Below are 19,415 nucleotides of genomic sequence, written 5' to 3'. Positions count from 1 at the left end.
GACAGATAAACAAATGGATGGGAAAATAGATGAATGGATGGACAGACAGGAAAAGTTTGTAAACTTGGAAGACTAGATTGATATTAAGGCATTGTTAAGGGGAGGGGACACTGAGAAATCTAGGCTGGGAGTAGAGCACCTAGGGATTTGGAAGAAGCGGTGGTCCTTAGGAAGCTGGGAGGGGAGGGTGTAAGAACCCTTCTGGTGGAAGGGAAGCTGGTGGAGGGAAGGGGAAAGCGGCGCTGTGCTGAGGACCCTGCCCGGGAGCCCAGCCCCAGGCTGGATAGAACCCAGGGGTTGTGCCACCTACGGGCCCAGGAAGAGCCAGGCCTGGCACTCTGCTGGATCAGAGCCCTCAGACAACCAGGCTGACCCCAGAAAGCAGAGACCGCAAGAGGTCACCCACCCTTAACAGCTCTGACCCCAAGGAAGCGACTGTTGGCCACGTGGGGGTCTCAAGAGAAGCAGGTATTTGTGGGGTTAGGGGTTAGAGGTTAGAGAGCCTCTGCAGGGCCCGGGTGCAGGAAAGGCCTCCGGTGGTGGAGGCAGCCTTCCTCCCTCCCACTCTTCCTCCCACCCTAGCCCTCAAGGCCGCCCCTCACAGTCCCAGCTTCCTCTGGGCAGGGGGCCTGGCCCCCATGGCCTCCCAGGCCAGCCCCTGGAGCACCACCTGCCCCAGCCGGCCAGAGACTTCCTGTAGCGCAAGAGATTTATGCAAACGGGCTGGGGTGGTGATGTCACCCCAAGGGGACTATCTCCCAGCGGCAGGCCTTCGATAAAATCAGGAACTTGCGCTGGCCCTGCAATGTCAAGGGAGGGGGCTCACCCAGGGCTCCTGTAGCTCAAGGGGCAGGCCTGAGCCCTGTACCCGCCCTGAGTCCGTCCAGCCCCCGACGGGGCGCCCCATCCCCAGGGGCTCCGCACTGGCCCCCACCAAGGCAGGGGACCTGACCGGCTCGGAGCTCGGCTGGATGTTACAGGCGTGCAAAATGGAAGGGTTTCCCCTCGTCCCCCCTGTGAGTATTGGGGCTCCTCCGCCAGCCCAACCTGTGGCCCTCGGACGCCCACCCGCCTGCCTGCCAGCCCGCCGGCTGCCCTCCCACTATCAGTGGGAAGTTGGTGTTTCCTCCCTGGAGCTCCCGGCCTGAGACCCAGCAAGGGGGCCATTGGCTTTCTCGGAGCGTGCCCTGGCGGGCTGAGGGCTGAGCCCATGGTGGAGCTGTGATCGGTGGGGCCTGAACGGTTATTTATAGATGGGGCTCGGGTGGCAGGCCGGAGCTCCACGGCAGGGTGCAGGGCTGAGGATGGTGAGGGTGGCGGCAGGGAGGTGGTGGCGGAGGAAATGGGGAGACTGGTGTGGGGGGGGATGCCAGTCCCCAGGACGGTACGGGCTTGAGGGCAGGCGGCAAGAGGCCAGAGGTGGCCTGGGTGCTTCTGGAGACTGAGGCTGCCTTAAGCCTGGGTCCCCACCAGCCAGCCTGGGGCCTGGTACAGAGGACACGGTTGTTGCCCCAAGGGTCTGGGGCTTGGGCCCTGGACCCTGAGTGGCAGAGGCAGGGGTCGGGGCAGGCGCTGGGCCGGAGCAGTGAGGGGAGCAGAGGCTAGCCACGCAGTTAGGGGTGGGCTCTGGCTGGGGATCAGGGAGTGGAGGGCAGGGGCTGGTGCTGGGGACACCCCGGGGCTGAGATTGGGGCTGGGGTGGGAGCTGGGGGAGGTCAAGGGGGGAGCCTGGAGTGGGGGCAGGGCTGAGGCTGGAGGTGAAGAAGCAGGAGTCCCGGGGGACCCCGGGGAGGGAAGGGCAGCCGTCTGGGGCAGACCCCCTCTGCTGCTGCCCTCAGTGACAGTTGCAGCCTTCGGCAGGTGTCAGGCCCGGGCCCTCTGAGAGGACCCCTCTCCCTTTTCCTACCCTGACCCAACTCAGCAGGGGTGGGGAGCCCTGGGGGGAGACGGGAAGGGCTTGGCAGGACCTGCCCACCTGACTCAGCTTTCCCGGCCTGGAGGCAGCTCCCTTCCCCCCGCCCCACCCCAGCGGGGCCTCAGAGCCTGGGGGAGGCACCCCGGGCTTGACATCCTGCTGTGGGGTTGCGCTGCCTCCAAGCCCAGTGCCAGGCTCCTCCCTGGGTCGGACTCAGAACCAGCCAGCCCTTCGGCACCTGGCCCTGGCCCACCCTCCGCCGACCTGGGGGCCAGCAGTGGTGACAGAGGTGGTCCCGAGGAGAGCCAGCCCTACCTCCAGAAAGCCACAGGCCCTGGGGTTTGGCCACCCTGTCTCTGACCCTTGACCTCTGAATCCCTGAACTCCAGCTAGAGCGGGGCAGGAGGCACATCCCCTTGGGCTCCCACACCGCGCCCCAGCCCAGGGGCTACTCAGAGTGGGTCCTTGGAGGGTGGGCTACCAAGGCAGCCCTGGTTGCCGAACCAAGCCCTGAGGGCCGGAGTTACTGTTGTGCAATCCTCGGGCTCACACTGTGTGGGCGAGGAAAGGCCTGATGACTGCTGGGAAGCCTCCGGGAGCATTCCCTATGCCAGTGGGGTGGGGGTGGGGGGAGGAAGACCAGGGAGCATCCCAGGGAGCGTGTCAGGAGGAGGGGGGAGGAGGGAGAGGCCCCCAAACCTGCCCCTGCCTGGGTGAGTCCTGTAAATTCCATCAGTGTGAACGGCCACTGCTAATGGTGGTGGCCCTGGGCACCGGCTAAGAGAGAGAGTGGGTGTCAGGGCGGGGCTGTAGCAGGACGACAAGCGTGTGTGCCGTGGCGTGAGTGTGTAGGTGGAGTGAGAGTGACCGAGGAAGGGTGTGGGTATGAGTGTGTGGGTTAATGCATTTGCAGGCAAGTGGGTGGATACGTGTGTTAATCCCAGTGACGCTGCGTGTGCCTACAAGTGGGTGCATAATGGGGTGTGTGTGTGTGACGACAAGCGTGTGTAAGTGTGAGTGACCCCCAGAGCGAGTGTGAGGGCTGTGAGTGGACGGGGGTGTGAGAGTTCGCATGTAAGAGTGTGGGTAGAAGTGTGTCACGGGGAGTATGTATGTGTTTGGGGGGTGTAGGCATATCAGTGTGACCGTGAGAGGGTGCGTGCGTGTGGCTGGGATCCGGGCACACGCTAGAATGTGAGTATGAGGTGACGGGCTGTCCTCTCAGACCTGGTCCTCTTTTGACCTCTGACCTCCAGGGTCCCTGTCACCCCCTTTCTGCAGGAGCCAAGGCTCTTGCTCCCCTGGGTCCCCCTCTACCTCTCTCTATGGCCTCTCCCAGTTCCAAGCAGAGAGAGGGCTGTAAGCCTGATACAGACGGTCTCCCGGCCACATTCCCAGCCCTGACACCCTCCTCTCTCAGCAGCCATCGGAAGATCTAGTTCCCTATGACACGGATCTCTACCAACGCCAAACGCACGAATATTACCCCTATCTCAGCAGTGATGGAGAGAGCCACAGCGGTGAGTACCGGGCCCCGGCCCAGCCCCACTTCCCCAGCCTGGCCTGCGCGCCCAAGCACGGCTGGGTTCCGGGGAGAAGGGAAAGAAGCCTCATTCCCAGGGCTTCTTTGGAACTCTGAGAATCAGATCCAGTTAGCTCTTGGGGATGTGAATTCACTCTCCTGACCCCCGACAGTCCTGCTTCCCAACACCCCACACCCCCAGCCTGCATTTATGGAGGATCCTGGCTGTATCCAGGCACGGGTTAGCTTCTTCTACATCTATCTTCTTGTCCAACCCTTTTGGCCTTTTTACACACGAGGAAACAAGCTAAGCAGCTACGGGACTTGTACAAGGTGGCACAGCCGGTCAGTGGGTTCCAGCTCTGTCGGTCTGCTCCAGGCCCAGTGCTTTTCCACCTTCCCCTCCCCCAATTCCCCGTCTTCCTCTCCGTTCTTGTCTCACATACACACACTAACCCCTCATCTCCTTGCTGGGGCAGCCCCGCTCCCTGCTGTGCGTGGCTAGCAGAATTTGTCTATTGACATTTGGGCTGGATAACGCTATGTTGTGAGGCCTGTCTTGTGCATTGTAGGATATCTGGCAGCATCTCTGGCTTCCACCCACTAGATGCCAGCAGTACTGCCAATCATGACAACCAAAAATGTCTCCGGCATTGCCAAGTGTCCCCTGGGGGGGCAGAACCGCTCCTATGTGAGAGCTGCTGAGCTGAAGGAAAGGCTCTGAGGACTCCTCATTCAGTAGGGGCTGAAGACCCCAGTCTGTTCGGGGCGGGGGCGAGGATGGGGCCTGGGCCAGGGGCGTTTTCCATCTGGGCCTAACTGTGCTCCCCCAAGGCTCAGCCTTGTTCCTGAAGCAAATTCAGGGGAGGAGAGAGAGGCCTTCAACGCCTGGGACCTGGGCAGGGAGATAAGAGAGGTTACCTGAGGTGGATCTTGGTATAGCGATGAGACATCTCTGAACCAAAGGCCAGGTGGCCTAGTTAATGGGTCTTCACTGGAGGATTCTTCGGGGGGTCTGAGACCTGGGCAGGCCAGACACTGGGGTTTCTGCAGTCCCAGAGGGACAGGTGTGCTATGTGCCACAGCTGAGGAAGGTTTCACACCTGAGGGCCACACCTGGGAGCCATTCACACCTCCATTCTGCTGGCATATCTATGGCCGTTTAAACCTGACGGCCACACCCAGAGATGCCATTTGTGGCGAGTCCTTATTTAGGGCCCTCACATCCAGATGCCAAACCTTGCGAACGGTTTCAACTGGAACTCACACCTGACAACTACTATAAAGACTATACCTAGAAGCCGTGTCTTGGGAGTAGGTGGTGGATGTACTTCAAGGTCATATATGGGAACACACAGGCTTCTTTCAGAGCTCTAGGGCTAGAAAGTCTTTAAAAATACCCTTTTTCTCATCCGTTTAAGCTTGTTTATAATTCTACAAGAAATGCATCCTCTCTGTGGAAAATCCAGACAATTTAGAGAGTGTCCCTCATCCAACTCTATCCCCAGATCCCCCCGCTGCCAGGGTCAAGGGGTGGGTCTCCCTGATCCAGAGACCTGCGCACACACCCTTCCACCAAGCAGTTCGGGACCAGAGAAAGTCCCTGTTTGAGGACTGGCGCCCCCTGGTGGCTTCAGGCAGCAGGACAGCTCGGGTCCCAGCAAGCTCAGGGCTACTTCTGACCCCTTCCAGCATTAGGGATCCTTTCTCCTCTGGCCTGACCCCTTCGCGGTTTCATTGGGTTTGGGTGCATTTCTTTTGGGTCTATTGAAGCCTCATTTTCTCCTCCTGTGATATGGGTGTGCTATGGGTTTATATATCTAGAAACCAGCTAGGCCTGGGGTGGGCTGATGGAGTGAGCACTTTAGAGAAAGCCAGTGCTTTCCTGGCTCAGTGACCAGGCAGATCCCTTATATCTGGGGTGGGGCTCTAGGAGTGACTCCTAATTGGATGTGTGAGCTCCCCATTTGGGTCCTTCAGACCCAAACCCTTCATAGACTCCTCCAGTGTCCCCAGGTGTTCTGGTCCCTATTCACAACCCCCGCCTCCCCGCCACACCCCTGCCATCACGGCCCACCGGGCCATCTGTTCTGTCCCTTCTTAATATCTTTTGGAAGGTATTCTCTGAAGACTCAAGAGTAGAGACACCCGCACATTCTTCCACCTGTTCCTGCACGTCCTCTGCATCTGTATTTTTAGGTGGTGAGGCTTAGTGAAAAGGCACTGGGGCCAGACCTGGGTCTAGTCCTGGCTCCATCACTCACTAGTGTGTAACCTTGGAGCAAGTGACTTAACCCCTCTAAGCCCCTGTTTCTTCATCTATAAAACTGAGGGCATGAAAACACTCCACAGAGTTGCAATGATTAAATGAGGTTAACACATGTAATATGTGAGGTAATATACTGAGTACAAGGCCCAGTAAACTTTCAGGACATAGTATGTTAGCTTTACTGAATCCCCCCAGGCGGAAGGGATGAAGCAGCTGAGAGAGTAGAGAAGCACAGAAGGTTCTGTGACAGATCAAGTGGGTCATTTTCCAATGCCCCAGATGACAGCCAGCCAGGCACCCACTCATCCATCCATCCACTCCCCTCCCACCCACCAGCCACCCACCCATTCTTCCAACACTTATTGTCCTATCCACTTGTCCACTCATCCCCTCATTTGTCCATCCACCAAATAACCTCTGATTATATGCCATTCGCCAGAAACTGTTCTAGGCACTGGAGGTTCCATGATGAGCAGGCCAGGCAAGGCCACTGCCCTTGTAGAGCTTACAGTCCAGTGAGGGAGAGAGACAGTGAAAAATCAAACTAACAGACATGTACTAATAAGTCCTATGGAAAGTAGAGTAACGTGATTCGGAGTGTCTAGGTGGGGGACACTTTAACTGGGTGGTCAAGGAAGGCCTGTGAGGAGGTGGCAGCTGAGTGGAAATCTGAGTGCAGGGAAGGAACATGAATGTCAAGGCAGGTAGGGACAGGTGTTCTAGGGAGAGAGAACAGCAAGTGCAAGAGCAGGAGGGACCTCCCCCGAGGACCAGAGTGGCCAGTGAGCACAGGGGGGCAGAAACAAAATGAAGCCAGAGGGGTCTGCAGGGGGCAGATCACCCAGGGCGTGATGGCCGTGGCAGAAGTTTGGGTTTTATCCTGCATCTAATGGGAAGCCATTGGAGGGTTCTGAGCAGGGAAATGACATGATCTGAATAATCTTTGTGTGTGTGTGTGTGTGTGTGTGTGTGTGTGTGGTAAAAATCTAAATAAATTGTAAGTGTTTAATTTTAATTATTAAAACAAGAAATACCCATTGCAAACAATTTTAAAATACAACAGCATAGCAAGCGAAATATTAGCCTCTTCCCGTTCTTATTCTTCCCTGACAGCACCTTGGTCTATCCTTGCAGATATTTTATTTGACTGTATAATCCTGTATGTTTGTAAGTGTATACGTCCACATGTGCATATTCTATCCGTTCAAAAGTGGACTGTAGTGTCATACTGTTCTGCAATCTGCTACTTTTTACATAAACTTATCATAGTCATTCCTCCATGGCATACATAACAACCAGAGATAGATAAAAGCTATTTCTCTAGTCTTTCTATTACAGGGCTATGTAAGTGTATATATGAAGATTTGAAATAGAGACTTAGAACAGCCTTTATTTATTCATTCACATACATTTATTGAGTACTTTCTATATGCTAGGTGGAGATGAATCTAGCTTGATTTTTTACTTTGAGGCATCTGTTCACTTGTACTATGAAAGATGAGAACTTGACTTTCTAGGTATTTATAACACACACACACACACTCACACTCACACTTCTCCACATATACCAAGATACTTATAGTAACTTTTTCCCTTCTTTATCATTTTATTACTGTAATGGGCATACAACGTAAGTGTATAAGTGTAACGTGTGACAGCATAATGACCTCACACACATGTACATTGTGAAATGATTACCACATAAGTTTAGTTAACATCCATCACCTCATATACTTACAAAAGAATTTTTTTCCCCTTGTAATGAGAACTTTTAGGCGAAACTCTCTTGACTTTCAAAGTTGCCACACAGCAGTGTTAACTATAGTCATCGTGTACATAACATCCCCAGGACTTATTTATCTTACACCTGGAAGTTTGTACCTTAGACCACCATCACCCAATTTCCCCTGTCCCTCTCCCCACCACTACTTCTGGCAACCACAAATCTGATCTCTTTTTCTGAATTTAGCTTTTTCTTTAGATTCCACCTATAAGTGAGATCATACAGTGTTTGTCTTCCTCTGTATTCTAACTTTTGTTAAATCAGTATCTGAATTTTCCATTATTAGGACCATGTGAATATTACTCACAGCTGAGCCACATGGCGTACTTTGATTACCTGTACTTTCTCGTCGCTGTGTTTCTGAGGGTCAGTGTAGCAGGGAGATGGAGACCTCACGCTGCAACCAGGCTGCTGGGAGTCACACCCCAACTCCTCACTACTGGGTGGGGTGACCTGGGGCAAGACATCTCACCCCTCTGTGCCCCAACTTCTTCTTTCTTTTTATAAATTTATTTATTTATTTTTGGCTGGGTTGGGTCTTCGTTGCTGGGCGTGGGTTTTCTCTAGTTGCCGCGAGGGGGGCTACTCTTCATTGCAGTGCGCAGGCTTCTCATTGCGGTGGCTTCTCTTGTTGCGGAGCTCCGGCTCAGGCACACAGGCTTCAGTAGTTGTGGCACACAGACTCAGTAGTTGTGGCTCACGGGCTCTAGGGCACAGGTTCAGTAGTTGTGGCGTACGGGCTTAGTTGCTCCGCGGCACGTGGGATCTTCCCGGACCAGGGCTCGAACCCATGTCTCCTGCATTGGCAGGCGGATTCTTAACCACTGCGCCACCAGGGAAGTCCTTCAACTTCTTCTTAATGATACCTACTTCACAGGATTGCTGTAAGGAAGGAATGAGTTGCTACAGTTAAAATGCTTAGAACAGTGAACACTATATAAGGATTTATTGCTCTTCTCATTATACTCTCCTAAGAAAGGATGTATGGGAGGTAAGGTTTTGTTCTTGTTGTTTGTTTTACCTGGTGTCTTTATGCTCTCACTTGATTAACAATAGTTTGGCTGTGTACAGAAATCTAAGTTGAAAATCATTTTTTTTCTCACTGAAATTGAAAGCATTTCTCTACTGTCCTCTGGTTACTAGAGTTTTTCTTAGGAAATCTGATGTCATTCTATGTCCTCTTTTTGAATGTAACCATTTTTGGTGATTTTTTTGTTTTTTGTTTTTTTTTCTGTTTGGTTTTGTTTTGTCTCTCTGGAAGTTTTCAGTATCTTCTCCCAATACCTAGTGGTTCCACTGAATAAGCTTTTAAACAGATCACTCTGGCTGCTGTGTGGAGAGTAGATGGAGAGGAGACAAGAGTAGGAACGGGGGGAAAGCACAGTAGAAAACCACTGGAATAATCCAGGCGAGAGATGACGGTGGCTTGGACAAGGGTGGTGGCGAGAGAGACAGAAAGGAGCAGACAGGGACTTCCCTGGCGGTCCAGTGGTTAGGACTCTGTGCTCTCGCTGCTGAGAGCCCAGGTTCGATCCCTGGTTGGGGAACTAAAATCCCACAAGCCACACAGCGTGGCCAAAAAAAAAAGAAAAGGAAAAAAAGGAAAGGAGCAGACAGATTTAGGATAGATTCTGAAGGTAGAGCTCACAGAATTTGCTATTTATTATTATTATTTTTAAACTGTGATAAAATGCACATAATTTAAAATTTACTATCTTAACCATTTTCAAATGTACAGTTCAGTGGCATTAAGAACATTTACATTGTTGTGCAACCGTCACCACCATCCATCCCCAGAACTCTTTTCATCTTGCAAAACTGACACTCTGTACCAATTAGACAATAACTCCCCATTGCCCCCTCCCCTCAGACCCTGGCAACCACCATTCTACTTTCTGTTTCTATGAACTTGACTACAGTAACTACTTCATATTCATGGAATCATGCAGTATCTCTCTTTTTGTGACTGGCTTATTTTACTGAGCATAAAATATCCTCAAGGTTCATCGACGTTGCAGCATAGGTCAGAATTTCCTTCCTTTTTAAAGCTGGATAATATTCCATCATACGTTTATACCACATTTTGTTTATCCATCCATCTCTTGATGGACACGTGACTTGCTTCTACCTTTTGGCTATTGTGAGCAATGCTGCTGTGAACATGGGTATAAAAATATCTTTTTGAGATCCTGCTTTCAGTTCTTTTGGGATATATACCCAGAAGTGGAACTGTTGGATTATAAGGTAATTCTATTTTTAATTTTTTGAGGACCCACCATACTGTTTTCCATAGTGGCTGCACCATTTTACATTCCTACCAACACTGCACAGGGATTCCATTTCTCCACATCCTTGCCAACACTTGTTATTTTCTGTTTTTTTTTGTGTGTGTGTGGTACGCGGGCTCTCACTGCTGTGGCCTCTCCCGTTGCGGAGCACAGGCTCCGGACGCGCAGGCTCAGCGGCCATGGCTCACGGGCCCAGCCGCTCCGCGGCATGTGGGATCCTCCCGGACCGGGGCACGAACCCGCGTCCCCTGCATCGGCAGGCGGACTCTCAACTATTGCGCCACATGGGAAGCCCCCTATTTTCTGTTTTTTAAACCATTTTTTAAATTGAAGTATAGATAATTTACAATGTTGTGTTAGTTTCAGGTGTACAACAAAGTGATTCACTGAGTTATATATATTCTTTTTCAGATTCTTTTCCATTATAGGTTATTACAAGATATTGAATATAATTCTCTGCACTATACAGTAGGTCCTTGTTGTTCTGTTTTTTGATAGTAGCCATCCTAATGGCTGTGATAGGATTTGCTATTTGCAGTGGGATTGTTGAAGGAAATGGAGTTCCAAAGTATGACCCTTCTCTTGTCCTTCTATCTTCCCAAACACTTATTCATCTTTTCATACAATAGACCATCCACCAATTTATTCACATATTCATCTAATCATCCATTCATTCACCTTTCCAAGTGTTCTTCCTTCCCCCCACCAAACCCTCCATGCATCTCCCACTGACTTATACATCTAATAAATATATGCTAAGCATCTTTTACATGCCAGGCACATTGCTAGGTGCTGTAGAGTGAATAAAACACAGGTCCTATATCTTTGTAACAAGGGAAATAACTAAAACCTTAATAGTTAGGATACGATGTAGAAAGTAACAAGAAACATGAGACCCGGAACTCTCTGCTCTCTGGCCCTCAGTTTCCATATCTGAACAATTTGCAGGAGGGCTGGGCTTAAGGAGCCCTCGTCCACTGGTCTGTGATTTCCTGTGAAGGTTTTCTTCTCATCCCTTGCTTTCTTAATTCCTCATCTTCCTTCTCTTATCTTGATCTTACTTCTCCTTCCCTGGGGTGAGCCCTGGCTTCAGGCTGGGGTTTCTGCTCTGAGGAGAAAAGGTCAACTGAATGACACTTAAGGCTTGAATTTTGTGTGTGTGGCGGGGAGGGGGGCGGGGGGTTGTTTTAAATATCATTTTATTTTTGTCCTAGTGACATGCAGGTATTAGTGACACCAAAAAACTGAGTTAGAATAGGAATGTGTGGGCAGGACTTTGGTCCCAGATTGGGAGCTGGTTTACAGGGAGAAAGTGAAAGATTTTGGTAAATGGGTAATTGTTGGCTGGATGAATGAAGGTTCAATGATGGATGGAAGGATGGATGGATGGATAATGGATGGATGGATTAAATGATGGATGATGAATGGGTGGATGATAGATGGATTATGGTTGGATGATGGATGGGTGGACGGATGGGTGATGGGTGGATGATGGATGGACGGATGGATGGGTAGAAGGACGGATGGATGGGTGGACGGATGGATGATGGTTGGATGATGGATGGGTGGATGGACGGATGGATGGGTGGATGGATGGATGATGGATGGATGATGGATGGGTGGATGGATGGATGGATGGGTGGAAGGACGGATGGATGGGTGGATGATGGATGGGTGGATGGACGGATGATGGGTGGATGATGGATGGGTGGACGGATGGGTGATGGGTGGATGGATGGATGATGGGTGGATGATGGATGGGTGGATGGACGGATGATGAATAATGAATGAGGGGTAAATGACGGTAGACAGACAGATGGATAAGAGCAGCCTGTAAATTCTCTCTGTCACCAAGGGCCTTACTTAAAGCTTTCCTTAGCAGTCTTTTTCCTGAGAGGTGGTATGGCGTAGTGGTAAGAGTTTAGTTCCTGGAGTCATACACAGGTGGGTTTGGATCCTGACTCTACCAATGACTGTCTATGGACAAGGGACTTAATGCCTTTGAGTCACAGTTTCCTCATATGCAAAAGGAATATCATACTATAGTGGCCACCTTGTCAGAGCTAGGGTGAGGATTAAATGAGATAATGTGGATTAAGTACTTAGCATAGTGCCTGGTACATAAAAAACACATTAAAAGTTAACATTTATTGGTCACTTAATCAAATATTGATTGAGGCCTAGTACGTGTTGGGTGCCTAACAGGCTGTAGAAGGGAGGGTCCAGAGCTATCTCCAGATATGCAAAGCACACTACATTCTTTTGAGGAGCAGAGTTCATGCTAAAGGGGCAGAAGTTGCAGGATAGTCTGGGTGACCTCTTGAAGTGACAAAAAGGGATAAAGCAATGCATTCATGAACAGTCATCCAGAAATGAGGTCCAAAGAGCCCAGGAGTGCTGCCCTTTGCATTAGGATGGACTCCTGGCATTGTGTTCCTTCAGAGGGCCCCATCCTTGGAACGCCTCTGCCTACCAAACAGACAGCATTTATTACATAAATGCTAAGCCCTCAAATCAAGGGTAAAGGCAAGGTTTCCATTGGGCTTTTTGAAACCTTAATTGTAGCCCAAGAGTCTCTGTTGCAGCTTTCAGGGGACCCTGGGGCAGGGTTCCAGAGCCTCAGTGAGCCAAGGAACCTCCTTAGGATCCTCTTAAAGGCCAGATTCCCAGGTCTCCTGTTGGCGCTGATGATTCCGTGGGTCTCCAGTGGGCTGGGGCTTTTCCAGCCCCCAAAGTGACTCCAACGAGGGTGTACTGAGACCTGCTATGGAAAGTGCTGGCCTCAGGCTGGGCCCACCAGAGTGAGCCCATGGGTCTCAGGAGGAGCTAGAACAAAAGTGGGGAGCAGGAGAGAAAGACAGAACACAGGGGATCCCCAGCCCAGAACTGGAGTAGGTGTGAGCATGTGGGGTCGGTGGGCAGGACACAGCATCCTATAACAATCTGGGCACTTCAGCCTGGGCAGGAGAAGGCAAAAATGGGAAGGGCCAGGAGTGGGGCCGGAGGGCAGCTCTACAGCTAAAGAGGAACCTGGATCCACTCACCAAATCCCAGGGCCCCAAAGAGCCCCTCGCTAAAAGACAAAGCGAACCCTCCCAGAGCAAGTGGAGAATTTCTGGGTCTTGTTAACTCACAGCAAGATGAAAGTACAAATTCAATGTTGCTGTGTTTTGTTTTCCCTTCAGATTTGGATAATTTTCTGAAGGAGAGTCAGAGTTCTTAAGAGGATAGGATTTACTCATTCATTCATTCATTCCAGAAATGTTTGTTCAGTGCCTACTGCATCTAGGCACTGGGAATACAGAGGCGAACAAAACCAGTCCCTGCCCTCGGTGCAGCGCTGGGCCCCCAACTCCAGCCCCTGGGAGAAAGTGACAGCCAGGGCCCTCAAACTATTTCTCTGGGCCACAGACTAAGGTGGCAGAGAGCAAGGGAAGATGAGGAACTCACACATATTAAAGCATCTGCTGTTTGCTCAAGTGCTGACTTAGGCTCTCTAAAGCGAGCATTAAACATTAATAATACTAATTACTATAATGACGATGATAGTTAATGTTCTACCGAGTCTTCTTTTGTGTCCTGTTCTGTTCTAAGTGCTTTGCGGGCATTAGCTCATTTAATCCTCACAGCAAGCCTATGAGATGGGTGTAATTATTAGCTCCATCTCGCAACTGAGGCAACAGGCATAGAGAAGTAGAATGACCTGCCCGGTGTCGCTCAGGGCTAAGTGGCAGAGCCAGGATTCGAACCCAGCTCTGGCCAAATCATGTACTTTCTCTCTCCTATGCCATGCGGCTTCACGGAGGTGGGAGCCTGGATTGTGGGTTCAAATGATTCCACACGTGGACTGGACCTCAGTAACCACTCAGTTGGGTCTCTGACTTTTGCAGTGGGGAATCAGAGGCTCAGGGAGATAAAATGTCTTGTCCAGGGTCACACAGCAAAGCCACCACAGAGCAAGATTTGAAAGTGAGTCTTCTGATAACCAGTGCAGAGCCAAAACAACACATGTCATTTCTTAGGGATGTGTGAGTATGTGTTTGTGAGAAAGAAACAGAAAGACACACACACACACACACGCACACGCACACCAGGCAGGTGATGGTCCCCCTACGCGGCCCTGTGTTTGTCCTGGAGACGCCAACCTGGCTTAGCACCCTGTACACTCCCTCTTTGGACACACGAGAAAATCCCTCTTGTCACTTTATCACCACATCTTCTTTTGGACCGCAGGAAGTCCTCAGACATGTGGCAGTTTTTGTTCCTGGAAATGGTGCCCAGAGAAACCGTGTTGAAGGCCGGCTCCAGTCCCAGGCAGGGCTCCCAGTGGCACGTAGCTATTCCCCAAACTCAAAGCCACCCTACCGCAGACTCTGAAAGCACCCACCAGGGAGTTTCTGGGAAAGCCTCGGGTCCCCGCATCTTTGCTGGAACACAGGTGGAGCTGCCCAAGGACATGGCCTTGAGGGAGCGGCACCGGGAGCCCAGACAAGTTCCGGCGTGTGAGGAATGTCAGCCCCGTGACTTTGCAGTCACACCTTGGCCACGTGACAAGGCTGTGAGCTGTGACGGTGGGCAGCCAGTCAGCTCAGGGACCGCGGCTGGGTCTTAAGGGGAGGAGAGGGGACTCAACATTCCCCAAGGGCTGGCTCTGGGCCTAGGAGGTTTTACAACTGTGAACTCATGTGTATCCTCCCGGTAACTATTATCCCCACTTTATAGGTGAGTCAACGGAGGCCAGAGGGGTCCATGCACGCGTTTGAGGTCACACACAAAGTAAACGGCAGAGCCAGGATTCGGACTCTGGCTCAAAAGCCTGCGTCCTTGTGATCGCACGCGTGGCAGGGTAGAACGGTTGTTGAGAACACAGCCTTTGCCTCGGACCTGGGTCCCAGCTCTGCCACGGATGAGACCTTTGACTGCAGGCGTGCTATGTAGCCCCTCCAAGCCTCAGTATCCTCATCTATAGAATGGGGGTCGGAAAACAACAGGGTGGGGCGTGAGGTGATTAATGTCAACTTGCCGTCCAGCCTGGTCCGTGGCGATTATTATACGGTGACACGGGCCTGGCATTATTATTCTTTAATTAGCATAAACCTTTCCTGCCCTGCCCCCCAGACCATTACTGGGACTTCCACCCGCACCACATGCACAGCGAGTTCGAGACCTTCCCCGAGAACCACTTCACGGAGCTGCAGAGCGTGCAGGCCCCGCAGCTGCAGCAGCTCTACCGCCACATGGAGCTGGAGCAGATGCACGTGCTCGACACACCCATGGCGCCCACCCACGCCAGCCTTGGCCACCAGGTGCGTGCGGGGCCACCCGGCCTGGCCCAGCCCAGCCCGTGGCCTGCGGTGAGGCCGGCGCTTCGCAGGAAGCTGACGCGGGCTCTTACTCAACTCAGCTTCCTGCCTCACAGCGCCAACGGCGGCCAGAGCTTCAACGGCCGCCTCCTGACCCCCCAACTGACCCCGTGACCCCACACCCCTTATCTCCTCTCGCCCCACCATGGACAGAGCCCAGATCATCCCCGCGTCCCCACTGATCCTCCCGAGCCTGAAGGCCCGGCCCTGGGCACCTCCCGACCCCCATTCGCTGACCCCTCACGGATCCGGCACCCAAGTCCCTGTGCCCTGACCTCCACCGACCTCTACGGCCCCTCCTCCTCCCCAGCGACCCTAACCCCAGTCAGTGACCTCCACTGACCTTCACGACCCTCACGGACCTCCACCGCCTCTTGGTGCCCTTGCCACTCGCCTATACAACCCCGTTCGCTCCAGTGCCTGACTCTCTAGCACCTCTTCCCCCCAGGGCTGCTGCCGGTCCGTGCGCTTCCTTCCCCGGGCCACGCCGCCCTGAACCAGGGAGATGCGTGGGAATTCAGGGGCCCCTTGTCCCCATAACCTGCCCCCTGTGTGGGGTGACCCCGCCTGACCTTCAGGGTGCCCAGCCTTCTCCCAAATCCCTCTGCCCCGCGCCAGCACCCCCTCTTCTCTCACGCAGTCGACCCCGACCTGGCAGCCCTGAGCTTTGAACTGCCCCTCAGTGACCTCAACCCTCCTTCCGCCGCCTTTCCAGGTCTCCTACCTGCCCCGGATGTGCCTCCCGTACCCCTCCCTGTCCCCGGCTCAGCCCAGCTCGGATGAGGAGGAGGGTGAGCGGCAGAGCCCCCCACTGGAGGTGTCTGACGGGGAGGCCGACGGCCTGGAGCCAGGGCCTGGCCTGCTGCACGGGGAGACAGGTAGGGGGCCCAGTCCCACCCCTGACCCAGCCTGGGCCCAGCCGTGACCCGGTTCGTCCGTGCGCCCCGTACCCACCGCGGCCAAGGCCGACGGACTCGGCAGTCAAGCCACAGAGCTGAGTGCGTGTGTATGGGGGGGGGGTGGGGGTGGGTGGGTGGGGGTGTGTGTGTGTGTGTGTGTGTGTGTGTGTGTGTGTGTGTGTGTGTTTGACGACATGTGTCTTCACGTGTGTTTAATGAGGGCGCCTGGGGCAGTCTGTCCCCGCGCACGTGTCTGAGCACGTGTGCCGAGGCCGAGCGTGGCAGTGGGTGTGCGCATGCTCGCTGGTGACCTTTCCCCAGAGACCACCCCGGGGGGGGTCCCACGTCAGGGGGAGGCGGACTGGGTCCCCGCGTGGGCGCTGACCACCTCCGGCCGCAGGCAGCAAGAAGAAGATCCGCCTGTACCAGTTCCTGCTGGACCTGCTGCGCAGTGGCGACATGAAGGACAGCATCTGGTGGGTGGACAAGGACAAGGGCACCTTCCAGTTCTCGTCCAAGCACAAGGAGGCGCTGGCGCACCGCTGGGGCATCCAGAAAGGCAACCGCAAGAAGATGACCTACCAGAAGATGGCCCGCGCGCTTCGCAACTACGGCAAGACGGGCGAGGTCAAGAAAGTCAAGAAGAAGCTCACCTACCAGTTCAGTGGGGAGGTGCTGGGCCGCGGGGGCCTGGCCGAGCGGCGCCACCCGCCCCACTGAGCCCAGGCCCGAGCCCGCCGGGCCGCCAGGCCTCCCCTCTGGCCATAGCATTAACCCCCCGCCCGGCCGGACACAGGGGGGAAGCTCCCAGGGGCCAGGGGCAGGACTGGGGCGGGCCAGGCCTCGCCTCCCCGCCCACCCCCTCCTCCTCCAAGCCCCGCCCACACCCCTGCTTCGCCTCCCACCAGGACTCCAGCCCCGGCTCCAGAAAGCCACCTGGGCGTCTGGCCCCAGCAAGGGTCAGCTTCCTTAGTACCAGGGGTGCTTCCTTGGGAGTTCGAAGTCATCGTATTTGTGTAAATTGAACCTTCCTCTTTAAGCATCCCTTTCTCTCCACACCTCTCCCCCATCAGCTTCCTCAGGAATACCAGTTATTAAAGTTATTCTCAGTGAGTCCTCTTGCAGCACAGAGAGTCTCTTTTAAAATTTTTTGTGCACCTTGTCTGCTCCCCGCCCCCCATCTGATCTCTCTTTTTCTCATCTGTCCATCCGGCATTTACCAAGGATACTACCCAATGCTGGTTGCTGGGGACGTGAGGAAAGATGACACTTCGTGCCTGACTAGGAGTCAGAGCCGGTGGAAAGAACGAATCCTTAGTTGTTCTTAGAGGAATAAATCATTAAAAAGCCCTCTGCGGGCTTCCCTGGTGGCGCAGTGGTTGAGAGTCCGCCTGCCGATGCAGGGGACACAGGTTCGTGCCCCGGTCCGCGAAGATCCCACATGCCGCGGAGCGGCTAGGCCCGTGAGCCATGGCCGCCGAGCCTGCGCGTCCGGAGCCTGTGCTCCGCAACGGGAGAGGCCACAGCAGTGAGAGGCCCGCGTACCGCAAAAAAAAAAAAAAAAGCCCTCTGCGCCTGATAAATTCTCTTTTCTTAATGCCTCAATGAAGCTTAAACTCATAACCTTTAGATTATGACCCCAGTGATGGTGATATTAATTAACAATGACAACAACACTGGATTTTCGGGCCATTTATTACATGGTAACCTTGAGAAGTGGAATCTAATATCATCCCATGTTATAGACTGGGAAACTGAGGCTCATAGAGGTCAAATAACTTGTCCAAGGTCACACAACGAGGCTTCCTGGGTGGGATCCCTGATCCCACCCCATGTGGGCCACCATGGCAGTGTGAGGTGGGAAGCTTCACGTGTCCGGAAGGGGGTCACGTGCAGCTTGGTCAGGAGCAGGAATGAAGCCTCGGAGCTCCCGTTGGCCGCAGACCGTCCTCACGGCATCCATGCTGGCAGGACCCTGATGCGGGTGAACTCCTCCCACGTACCCTAGTGCCTGGTTGCTCTGGCTCCTGGCGCACAGCAGGGGAGAGCCAGAGAAGGATGAGCAGGGAAACCTGTAAGCGTCTTGCTTCCGACAGTAGCAAGAAGAGGTGGCCGACAGCCTGGGAGTGAGGGAACTTTCCTCAACAACCTGCAGACCTCAGAGAATCCAGATTCTGGGGCCATCCGTGTTGGGGCAGACACCCACACACACCTCCTCGCCCCGAGGACTCAGACTGGGGAAGCTCAAACATGACACCCCCTACGTGGATCTCTGAGCCCCGAGAGAGGGAAAGTGGTGCCCAGTCCCCTTTTAAAGAAGGCCCAGGAACATGAGATGAGGTTTAAATATGGTTAAAATGGAAGAAAAGAATGGATTTTGGTGTTAAAAGGGATGGTAAGTTTTGACCATGTGGACAATCCTTGGGTACAGAATTCCTCCCTCCGGACTGTGAGGGACAAATGACCTTCCCCGATATTGGGTCTTGCTTACAGTAGGTCACATGTAATTTGCTTCTTTCTGTGTAGCAACTGATGTTCCTGATGTGACCTGAGCGGGGGCAGGGGGAGGGTGTGTGGAGGCAGTCACAGGGGGCAGAAGGTCACAAGGGAACACTGACGGGGGAAGCCAGGACCCCGGGCAGCCCAGCCCAGGGCTGTGCATGTAACCACCGCCCGGCAAGGATATGTTTGACCCATCAGCCTCAGGGTTATGGGTCCCACACGCTCCCACCGCACAATTTGCCTGTCAGAAGGACGTACAGACAGGGCTTGGGGTACCCCTGAGATTTATTGAGGGCTGGGGGGCAGAAGCTGTCATATTGGGCTGGCAGGGGAGGGGATGGGGCCAGCCAGGAACAATGGGGTCCCATGTTCTCCTGGAGAGCCCTTGATCTCTGGAATTTGTCTATATTTAGCAGGTGGCTGGGCAGGGTGCAGATAAGGAGGGCCTGGGGAGGGGGTGGCCCCTTATATAGTAGGGGGACGGATCCCTGCTCAGATTCTCTTTCGGAGGCCCGTGCGTGCTCCGTTCCTGGCGTGACCTCTCCCAAGATGCCTGAGCCAGGGAAGAAACCAGGTAGCTCCAGGCCTGGGGTTGGGGCTGAGCGTGGGGCAGGGGGGGCTGGGGACATCTGCAATTGGGGGCGGGCCTCGGAGCGAGTTCCTGAGGGGGTTGTTGAGGTCGAGGCCTCTGAGCCCCAGCACAGGGGCACCGTCCTCCTGGGTCCTTTTTTTGATTCTCAGTTTCTCCTTCTCATCCTTCTGATGAGAGTGAGAATAAACCAGGGTCAGGGGCACAGAGTGGGAGAGAGCCAAGGCAGGAAGTGGGCCATCACCCCACTCTCAGGACGCAGAAGACCCCTTCCCTGCCTCCATG

General features: G+C 53.7%; 1 protein-coding gene across 2 annotated transcripts; it reads left to right on the top strand.

Annotated features, from left to right (window-relative positions):
* Positions 1-807: 807 nt before the first annotated feature.
* Positions 808-17,152, top strand: SPI1 (Spi-1 proto-oncogene). 2 transcript variants are annotated; one of them, XM_033860671.2, is made up of 5 exons: positions 808-1,016; positions 3,336-3,435; positions 14,896-15,083; positions 15,856-16,018; positions 16,440-17,152. In XM_033860671.2, exons 1-5 carry the CDS (start codon positions 972-974, stop codon positions 16,757-16,759), a joined length of 816 nt encoding a protein of 271 aa, XP_033716562.1. In that variant the 5' UTR covers positions 808-971; the 3' UTR covers positions 16,760-17,152. The 2 variants fall into 2 exon arrangements, with proteins under 2 accessions (XP_033716562.1, XP_033716563.1); XM_033860672.2 differs by having other exon boundaries at positions 809-1,016; positions 3,339-3,435.
* The last annotated feature ends 2,263 nt before the right edge of the window (positions 17,153-19,415 follow it).

Source organism: Tursiops truncatus, chromosome 8 (assembly GCF_011762595.2).
Source record: "Tursiops truncatus isolate mTurTru1 chromosome 8, mTurTru1.mat.Y, whole genome shotgun sequence".
Taxonomy (NCBI): Eukaryota; Metazoa; Chordata; class Mammalia; order Artiodactyla; family Delphinidae; genus Tursiops; species Tursiops truncatus.
Note: the sequence above shows the minus strand (reverse complement) of the source record. Positions and strands in the feature narration are given on the sequence as shown.

Coding starts and splice junctions, on each gene's coding strand:
- SPI1 (XM_033860671.2), top strand. CDS start 972: ATGTTACAGGCGTGCAAAATGGAAGGGTTTCCCCTCGTCCCCCCT. Junction 3,436..14,895: donor TGATGGAGAGAGCCACAGCG/GTGAGTACCGGG, acceptor CCTGCCCCCCAG/ACCATTACTGGGACTTCCAC. Junction 15,084..15,855: donor ACGCCAGCCTTGGCCACCAG/GTGCGTGCGGGG, acceptor CCGCCTTTCCAG/GTCTCCTACCTGCCCCGGAT.